This window comes from Salmo salar, chromosome 23, assembly GCF_965601325.2.
Source record: "Salmo salar chromosome 23, fSalSal1, whole genome shotgun sequence".
NCBI classification, from domain to species: domain Eukaryota; kingdom Metazoa; phylum Chordata; class Actinopteri; order Salmoniformes; family Salmonidae; genus Salmo; species Salmo salar.
Genome location: NC_138313.1, coordinates 41,587,111 through 41,602,970, shown reverse-complemented (window position 1 = coordinate 41,602,970; position 15,860 = coordinate 41,587,111). Strand labels below are relative to the sequence as shown.

The 15,860-nt window shown below is 44.3% G+C and overlaps 1 protein-coding gene across 2 annotated transcripts in view; it reads right to left on the bottom strand.

The window, feature by feature from the left end:
• The window catches only part of LOC106584624 (pleckstrin homology domain-containing family A member 7), a 187,065-nt gene extending 171,508 nt beyond the window's left edge, over window positions 1–15,557 (bottom strand). For both annotated transcript variants that reach the window (XM_045706211.2, XM_045706215.2), the window contains exons 1-3: window positions 15,405–15,557; window positions 15,210–15,286; window positions 14,974–15,031 (exon numbers count right to left, since the gene is read on the bottom strand). In XM_045706211.2, coding sequence (XP_045562167.2) covers window positions 14,974–15,031; window positions 15,210–15,286; window positions 15,405–15,487 — 218 coding nt within the window. In that variant the 5' untranslated portion in view covers window positions 15,488–15,557. The remainder of the gene's footprint in view (window positions 1–14,973; window positions 15,032–15,209; window positions 15,287–15,404) is intronic.
• Window positions 15,558–15,860: the final 303 nt, after the last annotated feature.

Below are 15,860 nucleotides of genomic sequence, written 5' to 3'. Positions count from 1 at the left end.
GGCCTCTCGCCACAACAGAGACACCAGGGATCCAGGGCAGTTGTCACGACAGCACACCTGGCTAGGTATATACAGAAAGCAGTACAAACACACACATACAGTGTCACTTATGCACACACTCACACACACACACACACTCACACTGAGAGAAACAGCTTGAACACACACACTCACACTGAGAGAAACAGCTTGAACACACACACACACACTGAGAGAAACAGCTTGAACACACACACTCACACTGAGAGAAACAGCTTGAACACACACACACACACACACACACACACACACACACTGAGAGAAACAGCTTGAACACACACACTCACACCCCCCCCCCTGAGAGAAACAGCTTGAACACACACACACACACACACACACACACACACACACACACACACACACACACACACACACACTGAGAGAAACAGCTTGCACACACACACACACCCACACCCACACACTCACACTGAGAGAAACAGCTTGAACACACACACACACACACACACACACACACACACCCACTGAGAGAAACAGCTTGAACACACACACTCACACTGAGAGACACACAGCTTGAGAGACACACAGCTTGACACACACACACACACACACACACACACTGAGAGAAACAGCTTGAACACACACACACACACACACACACACACACACACACACACACACACACTGAGAGAAACAGCTTGAACACCACACACACACACACACACACACACACACACTGAGAGAAACAGCTTGAACACACACACACACACACACACACACACACACACACACACACACACACACACACACACACACGTTAATGCTCATATAGGAAAGAACTGTCAACCATAGCTATTCTAGAATTCACGGTCACTGTAGTGTGTGTGTGTGTGTGTGTGTGTGTGTGTGTGTGTGTGTGCGCGCGTGTGTGTGTGTGTGTGTGTGTGTGTGCACACGTAGAAACCTTGACCCATGCCTACGCACTGATTCAAACATGACGAACTTACACAAAATGACAGTCCAGCTCTCTTCATCTGAAACGAGAGAAAATCCCTCAGCAGATCAACAAGTGTTAATATTAGTGAATGCTAGGATATAGACATCATTATCCATGACATACTGGAGTCAAGTTTTGGCCCCGTTCCCTGTATAGTGCATAGGGTCCCTTTAGGGATATAACCCATCATACAACTATTGGGACATTAGAAGTATAGGCTTCTATGACAACATGAGAGGAGCATGTTTCAATTGGCTCATTGGTATGAATGGAATCACAGCTTCAAATACATTGAACAAACTAACTGCGAGGCAGCAAGGCTTTCTGTAAATATTTCAGTACATATTAAGGTAGTCTACTTGAAACACACAACACTCTTTTGAATGACAGAAGCAGTATTTGGCTTTACATGCTCCACATGCCTTTAGGGTCGGCCACAGCCCTGACCCAACACACACACAAACAGTTGATCAATAATTAGCCAGCAGCTGAATAACTCCCTGAGCTCAGCACTAGAGTGCAAATCCGGTGAGTCAGGCAGCACAAACAGTGAGTCATTCCCCCCTTCCTCTCTCCTCTCTTTTCATCTATCCTCTCCTCTTTTCTCACTACCTCCCCAGGTCCTCATGCAACCCTCCTCCTCAACTTACCTATCCTCTCATCTACGATCCTCCACAATGTCTCCTCTCCTTCACTTTTCAAATATCCTCTCGATTCTCTCCCAAGACAATATGGGACCAGTGATGCTCCATCAATGTCTCAACCTCTGGTAGAATACTAGTAACAATCCCAAAACTTTTTGGGTTCAAGAAACGTTAAGGAATGGACAGCACTCATGTCGTGTTCTAGCTAAATGCACTGGGCTGAATGAATCATCTCCGCAAATACTTACTTCTGTCCCAAATGGCACCCTATTCCCTATGGAGTGCACTACTTTTGACCAGAACCCTGGTTTAAAGTAGTGCACTGCAAAGGGAATTGGGTGCCATTTGGAGCAGAACCTTTGTAATGGCTTGAATATTAGAAACAGATACTCCACTGGTTATTGTCCCTCTACTAATACCCTCTAATATAAAGATCAACCATGAAGTATTTTTATTTCTCAGAGAGCAGAGGCGGTGTAGAGGGTATGACCAAGACTCCTCTCCACACGGTTGCTATTAGCTCTGCTGTCCCTCTCTCTCCTCTCCTCCTGACTCTGGAAACACCTGGCTAAACCCCAGCAGAAACTCCCTGCATCTGTTATTTACTGACAGAAAAATGGAGGGAGAGAGAGAGACAGGATGGAGGAAGGAGAGAGTGGTGTGCACGCGTGTGTATGACTGTATAGGAATGTGTGTGAGACAGTGTTTTGGGGAGAGAGCAAGCAGCATCAACAGAACTAGCCAACTGGGAAGCTCTGATTCAGAGACATCCAAGGACATCCAACCCCTCCCTCCCTCCCCCTGCCCCTCCCTTAATGCGTTCTCTCCTTCTGAACAGAACATCAAATATTCAAGTTGGCTCTAGTCTGTTCCAATCCAGACAGTCCTGTGGTGCGTGCCGATTCTCTTTGCTGAATGCACTGCAGACAGCAACTGAATACAAAATCATTCCTTCCAAAAATACAGCACATCACACTGAACAATGAGTCTTTTACAGGCTCCAAGGTCATGTTTCATTTACAGAACAACGTAGAGCTGTTAGTGTGGGGAGAGGGGGGAATGATTTACCTGTAACTCCTCTATGGGTTAATCATTCTCACACCAGCAGAGATGTACATCCTCTCTCTGAGCTAACAGACAGGCAGATAGATGGTATACCACAGATAATATACAAAATGGCTGGTGCATAGGTTGCAGCCAAAAGTTGATCATCAAAAGAAAGATCCACTTAAACAATTCAACATTCCACAAACGTGCATGGAGATCATCCTTGCATGTACATTTCCAAAGAACAAATAATGGTGCCGCGACCAAACACAAACTCTGTTGGGCTGTTTTGAGCTGCCAGAAAACTGTTGCTCTTTGAAATAGCCATGGTATTATTCATCCCAAATGGTACCTATCCCTATAGAGTAAACTACTTTTGACCAGAGCCCTATGGGCCTTGGTCCAATGTAATGCACTCCATAGGGAACAGGGTGCCATTTGGGACGCCGCCTATGGTCTTCGAGACTCCTTTGTATCCTTGTCGTGACAAAGAGCCAGAGCAAGCTGACCCTATACTCTTTGACTTTCCACAGGCCTACTAAATTAATCTTAGTTAGCACTGACTGGAGATGAACCCTCCATCACCAGACCCACATATACACCATAATAATGATATAACATGTGACAGGCCTACATTGTAAGCCCATATGGGCTGGGCACCTAAAAAAAAGGTATACAACACTGAAATAAAACAGGACAATCAATTACACTCAAATTAGGCTACGTCTGTCATCACAACAGCGTCAAATCTCAATGAAGTGTTCCAACATGGTTTTAGCCTGTTTTATATCACAAGGCTTCTACAATAGTTGACTTGTCCTAGTCGTAAAAAGCCACAGCACCGATACAAAGGTCAAACTCAGGGGGCAGTCAGGTGTCATACTAATGCACTGTGGCTTTCTCCCTAGTCAAGGCCAGAGTGCCATAAAAAAGGAAGCTTTGTCTTTAGTAGGATTAATGTAAAGAGGAAGTCCAAGATATGCAACTACTTACGCGAAGACAATACTGCAAATAACAATGTTTCATGTAGACTTTATCTGTCAACGGCAGCCATCCAAGTGTGATGTTTTTCAAGCTAGGGTTGTTTCAAGCCATGGAGGCTGATGAGAGGAGCTATAGGAGGATGGGCTCTGTAAGGGCTGGCAAGGAATATTTGGAACGGAGTTAAACGTGGTTTCCATATGTTTGATACTGTTCCATTGATTCCATTCCAGCCGTTACAATGAGCCTGTCCTCCTATAGCTCCTCCCACCAGCCTCCACTGGCTTCAAGCTAGGGTTGTTTCTTTGGAATAAAGACAGGCAGTAACTGACTGAAAAATACCCTGCTGAGCTTTCATTAACGTCGTGTGGTCTGATTTAATGTCATTTATTTAAGTCCATTACCAACAGATTCGGTTTTACAAAGATGACCCAGTTGTGTAGAGCATGATGCCCACTATCAGGAACATTGTGGATTAATACCTGCAAGAGCCATATTACTGACTGTGTTTTTGTTCCTTGTAAGCAGCTTTAGGCTAAGCCCATCTGTGACATGGCCATGATATTATTACCATTATGCTTCCATTGGCAAGCACACATACTATATGTATTACTACAGTAGGGACCCATGGCCTCTAGCCCAAAAGCAACAATTGGGTATGTGTTACAGCCTCTGCTGTAGAAAAGATAATGGAGCTGTATATTCATAAGATAATCTTTGATAACCAACCACCAATACAAAAACTAGACAGTACCCACATTTCCAGCCAACCATTTCAGGCGGATGAATTACCTGACGAATGAAAAAAAGTCACAACCAGGCTGATGGAAACACTACATTTGATACAATTTTATAAATGCTTACAGACAATTTGTTAGTTCGACGGTGGGATCTTTTTGTGTCTGTAAAATTATGCGCAAATGTAGATATAGTAAACTTGTAGTCACCATATGTTGTGTGGTTTATTAGGCTACAGATGAAATAATTATGAACTTCACAAGGTGATGAGCTTGATGCTCCTTTCCAATAAATATCGAAGGTCCTATTCTGGTGACATTATGATCAATGCTTGGCTGCCGTTTGACAAATACAAATAATATTGCCCTTATCCATAATAATCTCATAATGTAGGTAGCCTACCTGCACTGTGTCTGCTAGCTGTTGGCTAGAGCGCATGTGCCAAGACAAGAGTGGGCACATTTGCAATACATCGCAACAGTTACGACAAAACCATCAGTAGAGTTCAAAATGCGATTAAAAACCCATTGAACTTGTATTTTTCATTCAGTACACAGGAATTTAACAGTAAAATAAATGTTTGTGTGTGCTACGTTATCACTCACAGCCTTTAATTCGCAAAAAGTCTGTTTGATGGAAATATCTCTGGTGGGAAAATGTGTATACTGTTTTATGCAGATTTTTGAATATTTACTGCTGTTACCGATATTTGTTATGCAAAAGGTTGTAGTTATAGTAGGAAAGGAACAGTTGTACAAAGTTCTAAAGCAAAAAAAGTTATATAAGAATCTTGCCTGCACAATAACATCATTTAACCTTCCTTGAGACATTGAGACCAGGGTCATGTTCAATAGGCATGAAACTGAAGAAAGTGGTGCAAAACAGATGGTTCTATCTGAACTGGTCAAATAAAACGCTCACCTTATTTTTCGTTGCAAAACATTCTGGTACAGTATGACCTAACGAATACGACCCTGAAGTTGCTTCTGAACAGTAGAAGCTGAGCAGTGCTGCAGGTGGGAGCAGCACACTATTGAATCCAAGTGCAGATGCTACATGAGGTCATTTGTATAACATCTGCATATTGCATCCTGAGTGGCCATATGCTAAAGAGGGCTCTGGGTCAAGTGGGTTAGATCAGGAGAGCATCAGTCTCTCGTATGCTGCTTGTAATGTGAAGCCACACAACGTTAGCAATAAATACATCTAATTTAAAAGTTACACCATTCTTAGTTATTGAACTAATATAGGCAAACATACACTGAACAAAAATATAAACGCAACATGTAAAGTGTTGGTCCCATGTTTCATGAGCTGAAATAACACATCCTAGAAATGTTCCATACGCACAAAAATATTATTTCTCTAAATTTTGGGCAGAAATTTGTTTACATCCCTGTTATTGAGCATTTCTCCTTTGCCAAGATAATCCATCCACCTGACAGGTGTGGCATAACAAGAAGCTGATTAAACAGCATGATCATTATAGAGGTGAACCTTGGGCTAGGGACACTAAAAGGCCACATTAAAATGTGCAGTTTTTCACACAACACAATGCTACAGATGTCTCAAGTTTGGCATGTTGACAGCAGGAATGTCCGCCAGAGCTGTTGCCAGAGAATTGAATGTTAATTTCTCTACCATAAGCCACTTCCCAACATTGTTTTTAAATCATTTGTCAGTACCTCCAATCGGGCTCACAACCGCAGACCACGTGTATGGCGTCATGTGGGCGAGCGATCTGCTCATGTCAACATTGTGAACAGTGCCACATGGTGGCAGTGGGGTTATGGTATGGGTAGGCATAAGCTACTGACAATGAACACAATTGCATTTTATTGATGGCAATTTGAATGATGAGATCCTGAGGAGCATTGTTGTGCCATTCATCCTTCGTTATCACTGATGTTTCAGCATGATAATGCACGGAACCATGTCAAGGAACTGTACACAATTCCTGGAAACTGAAAAGGCCCCACTTCTTCTGTGGCCTGCATTCTCAGCAGACATGTCACCAATAAGCATGTTTGGGATGCTCTACAATAGATCTACGTGTACGACAGCGTCTTCCAGTTCCCGCCAACATCCAGCAACTTCGTACAGCCATTGAAGAGGAGTGGGACAACATTCCAAAGGCCACAACCAACAGCCTGATCAACTCTATGAGAAGGAGATGTGTCGCATGCATGAGGCAAATGGTGTTCACACCAGATACTGACTGGTTTTCTGATCCACGCCCCTACCTTTTAAGGTACCTGTGACCAACCGATGCATATCTGTATTCCCAGTCATTTGAAATCCATAAATTAGAGCCTAATGAATTTATTTCAATTGACCGATTTCCTTATATGAACTGTAACTCAGTAACATTTTAGGAATTGTCAGATGTTGCGTTTATATTTTTGTTCAGTATAGATCACATGACACACAGCTGAAGCTCTCCAATGCCCCTTGGAGGTCTAAGCCAAGCCATTACCATTCAGCTCTTCTTCCATGTACCCAGTCCCTTCAGCTCTTCTTCCATGTACCCAGTCCCTTCAGCTCTTCTTCCATGTACCCAGTCCCTTCAGCTCTTCTTCCATGTACCCAGTCCCTTCAGCTCTTCTTCCCTGTACCCAGTCCCTTCAGCTCTTCTTCCCTGTACCCAGTCCCTTCAGCTCTTCTTCCATGTACCCAGTCCCTTCAGCTCTTCTTCCATGTACCCAGTCCCTTCAGCTCTTCTTCCATGTACCCAGTCCCTTCAGCTCTTCTTCCATGTACCCAGTCCCTTCAGCTCTTCTTCCATGTACCCAGTCCCTTCAGCTCTTCTTCCATGTACCCAGTCCCTTCAGCTCTTCTTCCATGTACCCAGTCCCTTCAGCTCTTCTTCCATGTACCCAGTCCCTTCAGCTCTTCTTCCATGTACCCAGTCCCTTCAGCTCTTCTTCCATGTACCCAGTCCCTTCAGCTCTTCTTCCATGTACCCAGTCCCTTCAGCTCTTCTTCCATGTACCCAGTCCCTTCAGCTCTTCTTCCATGTACCCAGTCCCTTCAGCTCTTCTTCCATGTACCCAGTCCCTTCAGCTCTTCTTCCATGTACCCAGTCCCTTCAGCTCGTCTTCCATGTACCCAGACCCTTCAGATCTGCTCCCATGTACCATTGTCCCTTCAGAGCTGCTAACAAGCCAAATGAGGAGGTTAGGAGGAGGGGGCTAGAAGTGTCATCCTACATTAGAGATTGGCCCTGACAGCCGCCAGTCACTCCTGATTGGCCCTGACATCCACCACTCACTCCTGGCTATGCCATCTGCAGCACTCCAGTCCCTCCATACCAACCCTCTCCTCTCCTCACAGCCGTAGTTACAGTGCATTCGGAAAGTATTCAGACCCCTTGACTTTTTCCACATTGTTACCTTACAGCCTTATTCTAAAAAAATGTAATTGTTTTTTCCCCTAATTAATCTACACACAATACCCCATAATGAAAAAGGAAAAACTGTTTTTTTAGAAAGTCATGCAAATTCATAAATAATAAAAAACTGAAATATCAGACCATTTACTCAGTGCTTGCTTTTCTGAAGCACCTTTGGCAGCGATTACAGCCTCGAGTCTTCTTGGGTATGACGCTACAAGCTTGGCACACCTGAATTTCCCCCTGGTGGGATAATAAAGTTGATCTGAATCTGAGTATTTCGGGAGTTTCTCCCATACTTCTCTGGAGATCCTCTCAAGCTCTGTCAGGTTGGATGGGGAGCGTCGCTGCATAGCTAGTTTCAGGTCTCTCCAAAGATGTTCGATCAGGTTCAAGTCATGGCTCTGGCTGGAATGCCCAAGGACATTCAGAGACTTGTCCCGAAGCCACTCCTGCATTGTCTTCGCTGTGTGCTTAGGGTCGTTGTCCTGTTGGAAGGTGAACCTTCGCCCCAGTCTGAGGTCCTGAGTGCTCTGCAGCAGGTTTTCATCAAGGATCTCTCTGTACTTTGCTCTGTTCATCTTTCCCTTGATCAGGACTAGTCTCCCAGTCCCTGGCACTGAAAAACATCCCCACAGCATGATGCTGCCACCACCATGCTTCATCATAGGGATGGTGCCAGGTTTCATCCCAACGTGACACTTGGCATTCAGGCCACAGAGTTCAATCTTGGTTTCATCACATCAGAGAATCTTGGTTCTCATAGTCAGAGTCCTTTAGGTGCCTATTGGCAAACTCCAAGCGGGCGGTCACATGCCTTTTACTGAAGAGTGGCTTTTGTCTGGCCACTCTACCAAGGCCAGATTGGTAAAGTGCTGCAGAGATGATTGTCCTTCTGGAAGGTTCTCCCATCTCCACAGAGGAACTCTAGAGCTCTGTCAGAGTGACCATCGGATTCTTGGTCAACTCCCTGACCAAGGCTCTTCGCCCCAGATTGCTCAGTTTGGCCGGGCTGCCAGCTCTAGGAAGAGTCTTGGTGGTTCCAAACTTTTTCCATTTAAAAATGATGGAGGCCACTGTGTTCTCAGGGACTTTCAATGCTGCATAAATGTTTTGGTACCCTTCCCCAGATCTGTGCTTCAACACAATCATATCTCGGACCTCTATGGACAATTCCTTCGACCTCATGGCTTGGTTTTTGCTCTGATATGCACTGTCAACTGTGGGACCTTATCTAGAGAGGTGTGTGGCTTTCCAAATCATGTCCAATCAATTGAATTTACCACAGGTGGACGCCGATCAAGTTGTAGAAACATCTCAAGAATGACAAATAGAAATAGGATGCACCTGAGCTCAATTTCAATTCACATAGCAACGGGTCTGAATATTTAAGGTATGACTTATTTTTCATATACTTTGGCAAAAATGTCTAAAAATCTGTTTTCACATTGTCATTATGGGGTATTGTGTGAAGATTGATGAGGGAAAATAATAATTGAATCCATTTTAGAACAAGGCTTTAATGTAACAAAATATGGAAAAAGTCAAGGGGTCTGCATACTTTCCGAATGCACTGTATGATTCCTCTGCTACTCCTGCAAGAGATTTGTCCCCTGATTTTCATCCATCCCTGGGATTTGATCTTTTTTATTTTACCTTTATTTAAGTAGGTAAGCTAGTTGAGAACAAGTTCTCATTTACAACTGCGACCTGGTCAAGATAAAGCAAAGCAGTGCGACACAAACAACAGAGTTACACATGGAATAAACAGTACAGTCAATAATGTCTATACACAGTGTGTGCAAATGGAATGAGGTGGTAAGGCAATAAAATAGGCCATAGTAGTAAAGTAATTACAATTGAACAGATTAACACTGGAGTGATAGATAAGCAGATGATGATGAGCAGATGATGGTGTGTAAGTAGTGATACTGGTGTGCAAAAGAGCAGCAAAGTAAATAAAAACAATATGGGGACGAGGTAGGTAGACTATGTTCAACTGCAGCGATCGGTTAGTTGCTCAGATAGCTGATGTTTAAAGTTAGTGAGGGAAATGTAAGTCTCCAGCTTCAGCGATTTTTGCAATTCGTTCCAGTCACTGGCAGCAGAGAACTGGAAGGAAAGGCAGCCAAAGGAGGTGTTGGCTTTGGGGATGACCAGTGAGATACCTGCTGGAGCGCGTGCTATGGGTGGGTGTTGTTATCGTGACCAGTGAGCTGAGATAAATCTATGCTAGGTAAAGCTCCGGCTTATAGATGACCTGGAGCCAGTGGGTCTGGCGACGAATATGTAGCGAGGGCCAGCCGACTAGAGCATACAGGTCGCAGTGGTGGATGGTATAAGGGGCTTTGGTAACAAAACAGATGGCACTGTGATAGACTGCATCCAGTTTGCTGAGTAGAGTATTGTAAGCGATTTTGTAGATAACGTCGCCGAAGTCGAGGATCAGTAGGATAGTCAGTTTTACTAGGGTAAGTTTGGCGGTGTGAGTGAAGGAGACTTTGTTGCGAAATAGAAAGACAATTCTAGATTTAATTTTGGATTGGAGATGTTTGATATGAGTCTGGAAGGAGAGTTTACAGTCTAGCCAGACACCTTGGTATTTGTAGTTGTCCACGTTTTCTAGGTCAGAACCGTCCAGAGTAGTGATGCTAGTCGGGCGGGCGGGTGCGGGTAGCAAATGGTTGAAAAGCATGCATTTGATTTTACTAGCGTTTTTTGAGCAATTGGTGGCCACGGAAGGAGTGTTGTATGGCATTGAAGCTTGTTTGGAGGTTTGTTAACACAATGTCCAAAGAAGGGCCAGAAGTATGCAGAATGGTGTCGTCTGCGTAGAGGTGGATCAGGGAATCACCCGCAGCAAGAGCAACATCATTGATAAATACAGAGAAAAGAGTCGGCCCGAGAATTGAACCCTGTGGTACCCCCATAGAGACTGCCAGAGGTCCGGACAACAGGCCCTCCGATTTGACACACTGAACTCTGTCTGAGAAGTAGTTGGTGACAGGCGAGGCAGTCATTTGAGAAACCAAGGCTATTGAGTCTGCCGATAAGAATACGGTGATTGACAGAGTCGAAAGCCTTGGCCAGGTCGATGAAGATGGCTGCACAGTACGGTCTCTTATCGATGGCGGTTATGATATCGTTTAGTACCTTGAGGGTGGCTGAGGTGCACCCATGTCCAGCTCAGAAACCGGAATGCACAGCGGAGAAGGTAGGGTGGGATTCGAAATGGTCAGTGATCTGTTTATTAACTTGGCTTTCAAAGACTTTAGAAAGACAGGGCAGGATGGATATAGGTCTATAACAGTTTGGGTCTAGAGTGTCACCCCATTTGAAGAGGGGGATGACCGCGGCAGCTTTCCAATCTTTAGGGATCTCGGACGATACGAAAGAGAGGTTGAACAGACTGGTAATAGGGGTTGCAACAATGGCAGCGGATCATTTTAGAAAGAGGGTCCACATTGTCTAGCCCAGCTGATTTGTACAGGTCCAGGTTTTGCAGCTCTTTCAGAACATCTGCGATCTGGATTTGGGTGAAGGAGAAGCTGGGGAGGCTCGGGCAAGTAGCTGCGGGGGGTGTGGAGCTGTTGGCCGGGGTTGGGGTAGCCAGCGCCCGCTTGTGGCCCAGGGGACTCCTGGAGGAGCTACCCACGCATGTAACCCCCTCACTGACGTCCAAAGGGAGGAGGGTGTGGGTGTGTGATGTCATGTACACAAGTGTAAGGGTGTGTGTGTGTGTGTGCCCTCCCCTGGAGCGTAAAGGGGATTATTCGCCACAAGCCCAGGCAAATACGAGTCTGGAGGGAAAAACAGCGAAGACATGAATGTGGTCCAATGCAAACAGCCAAAAGACACAGATAAGACCCAATCTGGCCTTCCCATTCCCGCAATGAGCTCATCCTCAACTATGTGCTCAGTCCATGTTCTGTTGATCTATAAAGTAAGTAAAAGAATGGGGTTTGGGATGGATGTGTTTTGGTGGTCTAAAAGTGGGTACACTTGGTAGCCAGTTCCACTTAAAAGTGGCACCTCAAGCCATTTATACTGAACAAAAATATTTCAACGATTTTAAGTCAGGTTTAATAGAAGGAAATCAGTCAATTGCGATAAATTCATGAGGCCCTAATCTATGGATTTCACATGACTGGGCAGGGGCTCAATCAGAATTCGTTTTTCCCCACAAAAGGGCTTTATTACAGACAGAAATACTGTTCCATTTCATCAGCCGTCCGGCTGGCTGGTGTCAGACAAACCCGCAGGTGAAGAAGCCGGATGTGGAGGTCCTGGGCTGGCGTGGTTACACATGGTCTGCAGTTGTGAGGCCGGTTGGACATACTGCCAAATTCTCTAAAGCTACATTGGAGGCGGCTTATAATGGAGAAATAAACATAACATTATCTGGCAACAGCTCTGGTGGACATTCCTGTAGTCAGCATGCCAATTGCACGCTCCCTCGACACATCTGTGGCATTGTGTTGTGTGACAAAACTGCACATTTTAGAGCGACCTTTTGTCCCCAGCACAAGGTGTACCTGTGTAATGATCATGCTGTCCAATTAGCTTCTTGATATGCCACACGTCAGGTGGAGGGATTATCTTGGCAAAGGAGAAATGCTCGCTAATAGGGATGTAACCAAATTCGTGCACAGAATGAGAGAAATAAGTATTTTGTGCATGTGAAACTTTTCTGGGATCTTTAATTTCAGCTCATGAAACATGGGACCAACACATATTTTTATTCAGTGTAAGTAGTTGATTTACAAACAGGGAGTTGACAGACAAACAGAGTTGGCTTGACAAACTGGAGAGGCCAGACCAGGTACCTGGAGAAGGTACAGTACCTATACTCTGGGCCGTGTTCAATTGGGCATGCAACAGAAACGGTTTTAAAATGAAAATGAGCAAGTCCAAGTAGCCCATCACTGTTTCAGTCCCTTTTCTTCCGGTTGGTGCCTAATGAACACAACCCTGGATTATAAAGGCAAATGTCTATGCCAATCCCACATTTAGAGCTGGTGTGGGCACCCTGAGGGAGATTATGGTGGCATTTAATCAAGCTACCAACATGCTATCAGATTGAGAAAGTTTGTGGCTTATTGGTCTGTAAATTATTAATCTTACACAGGCCACAATTAGCCTGGTCTCAGATTATTTATTTTCTCTCCAAATGGCGTGACAATGATCATAGGAGTTGGTAAAACAGCACAAACAGATCTGGGATCAGGTAAGACCACACTACTCCTGAGAGAGAAACACTGAAGGCATTTCACCAGAACTCTTCCACGTTGTCTGTGGTATTCATGTCTCTTAAGAGAATTCCAGAAATAGACAATAGTAAATTGAAGGTGGGGGGGGAAATTGTCTTGTTACGGGATTATGCAAGACACGTGGGGGTTAAGGCATACACACACATACAATAAAAACAGACTGCACTGTTCTAAGGGCATAACTTCAAGTGGACAGTCAGACCACAGGGGGAGAAGATCATCATTTAGACAACTGAGAGAGCATCCAAAGACAATGAAAAACACATTATACTGGAGAGCGCTCTTTGCTATTGTAAAAAATATGAAAACATGCTCAGTCAGTCAGTCAGTAGCAGTGCTGGCCAGAGCAGACATATCTCTAGAGATGTTCTAGAAACACAACCTTTGGAAGTAGTCCTCCCCATTAGAATAGGATATTGGACTGTGAGGATGTTATTACTTCAGCTTGTTATTTCTACACAAGGTTCCCACTCGTACAGCCAGACAAAAGGGATACAAAGAGCATAAACTCCCAAGGACGAATACTGACAGAACAGGTTGATGGACGTCAAACGAGGGCTATAGGTGAGGTCCAGGCCTCCGAGGATGGAATCTCACTCTCAAAAAGGACAACTATAATGGAGTCACTATCATTAATTTCACCACAGGATCCCCAGAGAGTATTGATCCTGCAGTATCCCTGAGTTGCATAATAACATTATGTCACCCACAGCAGACACTATGTCACGGTAGGGCTATTTGGCATCCTAGCATAACATTATATAATGGTAAGGAGCGGCAGGTGCCTGGTGGATAAGAGCGGAGACCAACATTGGGAAAGGAAGTACAAAGTCACAGTCAAAATAGAACTCAATTGTACACAGACATTAGCAAATAATATGCCTTAGTATGCAATGGCTTATTTGGTACATGGGAATTTAACCTCAAATGTTATTTTCATGTGCACTACATCAACATGCACAGCCTTTAATCTGCAACAAGTCAATTTGATTGGAAACATCTGTTTGAAAATGCACATACTGTTTTTAATGCGGATTTGAGAATAATCACATGAAAATCTGTCGCCAACTGGATGGAAACCTAGCTACGGACAGCACAAGACAAGCTTGCTGGGGTAAATCAATGTGAAATCTCAAATAGGGTGTAGATCTATAATGGACAGTAGCCTAATACACCTGATTGAAACTAATATCATGGAGGTACACAAATCAAGCCTCACATCAAGATTCAAGATCAGAAAGTGTCAGAAAACATTCTGAAACAGATTCTCACACACACACACACACACACACACACACACACACACACACACCACACACACACACATTTGCATCTTTGTGTGATATTGAACAACCGATTTTTTTAAATAGTCAAACAATAGCCTCAACTGGGTTCAATGAACAACCAAGTCAACAAGAGATGCAGACGTTTTACAACATCCCCAACTGGAGACTTTGATCCTATGAACACACCTCTGTCAGCAGTACCACAGAGGCATGGCATGCAATCCAATAAAGACAAAACGTAGTTGGCCTGGTATCCAACAGTAGGCTAAGCTACCAATACAGTCCCTGGTGGGGTCATTAGCTGGTCATGGGGACAGCCCCATACCAGCGTTTTGTGCACGTTTTGGTTTTTGTCCTAGCACTACACAGCTGATTCAAATAATCAAATCTTGATTATGATTTCGTTATTTTAAAATCAGCTGTGTAGTACTAGGTTAAAAAAACAAAACGTGCACCCCTTGGGATCCACTGGACCGAGTTTGGAAACGTTGCCCTATACCTTTAAATTCACACACACCAGTGGAGTTAAGAAGTCTGCTGTGTTGACGAATGAGTAGGCTAGAGGGAGCCATATGTAGGTATCCTAAACCGCAGTACTGCACTCAGGTAATAAGCCACTTACTTTATGAAGTAGCCGGCCCCTTCGTCCGTGAAACCCTCTTCCCATCCTCGAGGTAAATCTGCAATGGGCGAGTAGAAATAAGGTGCGTTACCTTGGAGAGTAGGCGCCTTCCGTGAAAGTTTTCTGCTTCATTGGGCTATATCAACAACGCACAAAAATCAACCCGTTTTATTCTGCAAAGTAAACAGCACCAATAGGCTGCTGGTCAAATGCATTAGAGACGAATACATGCATACCTGACCGTATCATATGTCCGGAATTGACAGGTTCACCCGTTCGCGGATGGAGCCAAGTAGTGGTGCTCGTTTCATCGCTGCCAGAAAGACAAAAACACCTGTTAGAGGCAAGAAACACTAGACAAGCTAACTCTCATTAAAGATACAAAAAGAACGACCACATTTGTATGTCGCCGAAGCACATATCCGACTCACTGAACGAAAAACACCCTGCCATCTCCGCAGACACCGAAAGACCATTGCTCAGGTAAGGTGTCGCGCCCGAACGGCGCCGCCATGATCCCGTTTTTGAAGTCCTATTTCGTTCACTCTCCACTACATAGTCTCCAAGGAGCTGGAGTACAATGTTCACCGCTAGGGCGAAGAGACTATTAAAGGGGAGGCCTTTCGGCCAGTCAGTTGACGGATAAATGAGTGAGTACTTTCCTCCGCCGATATAAAATGGAATGATGCATGAATTAAAATTATTCAATTGGAAACAAAGTTACAGCGGCTTTGCATAATCTAAGGTTTTTGTTGGTATGGCCTACACGTGTAGTGCAAATATTTCAATGATTTAACAGGAATTGCGACTGTAGTATTAGGGTCTATTTCCATATTATCCCATTTAGAAATGGCCTAATCTGCTCGAAGTATTTTTAGAGGTATTTC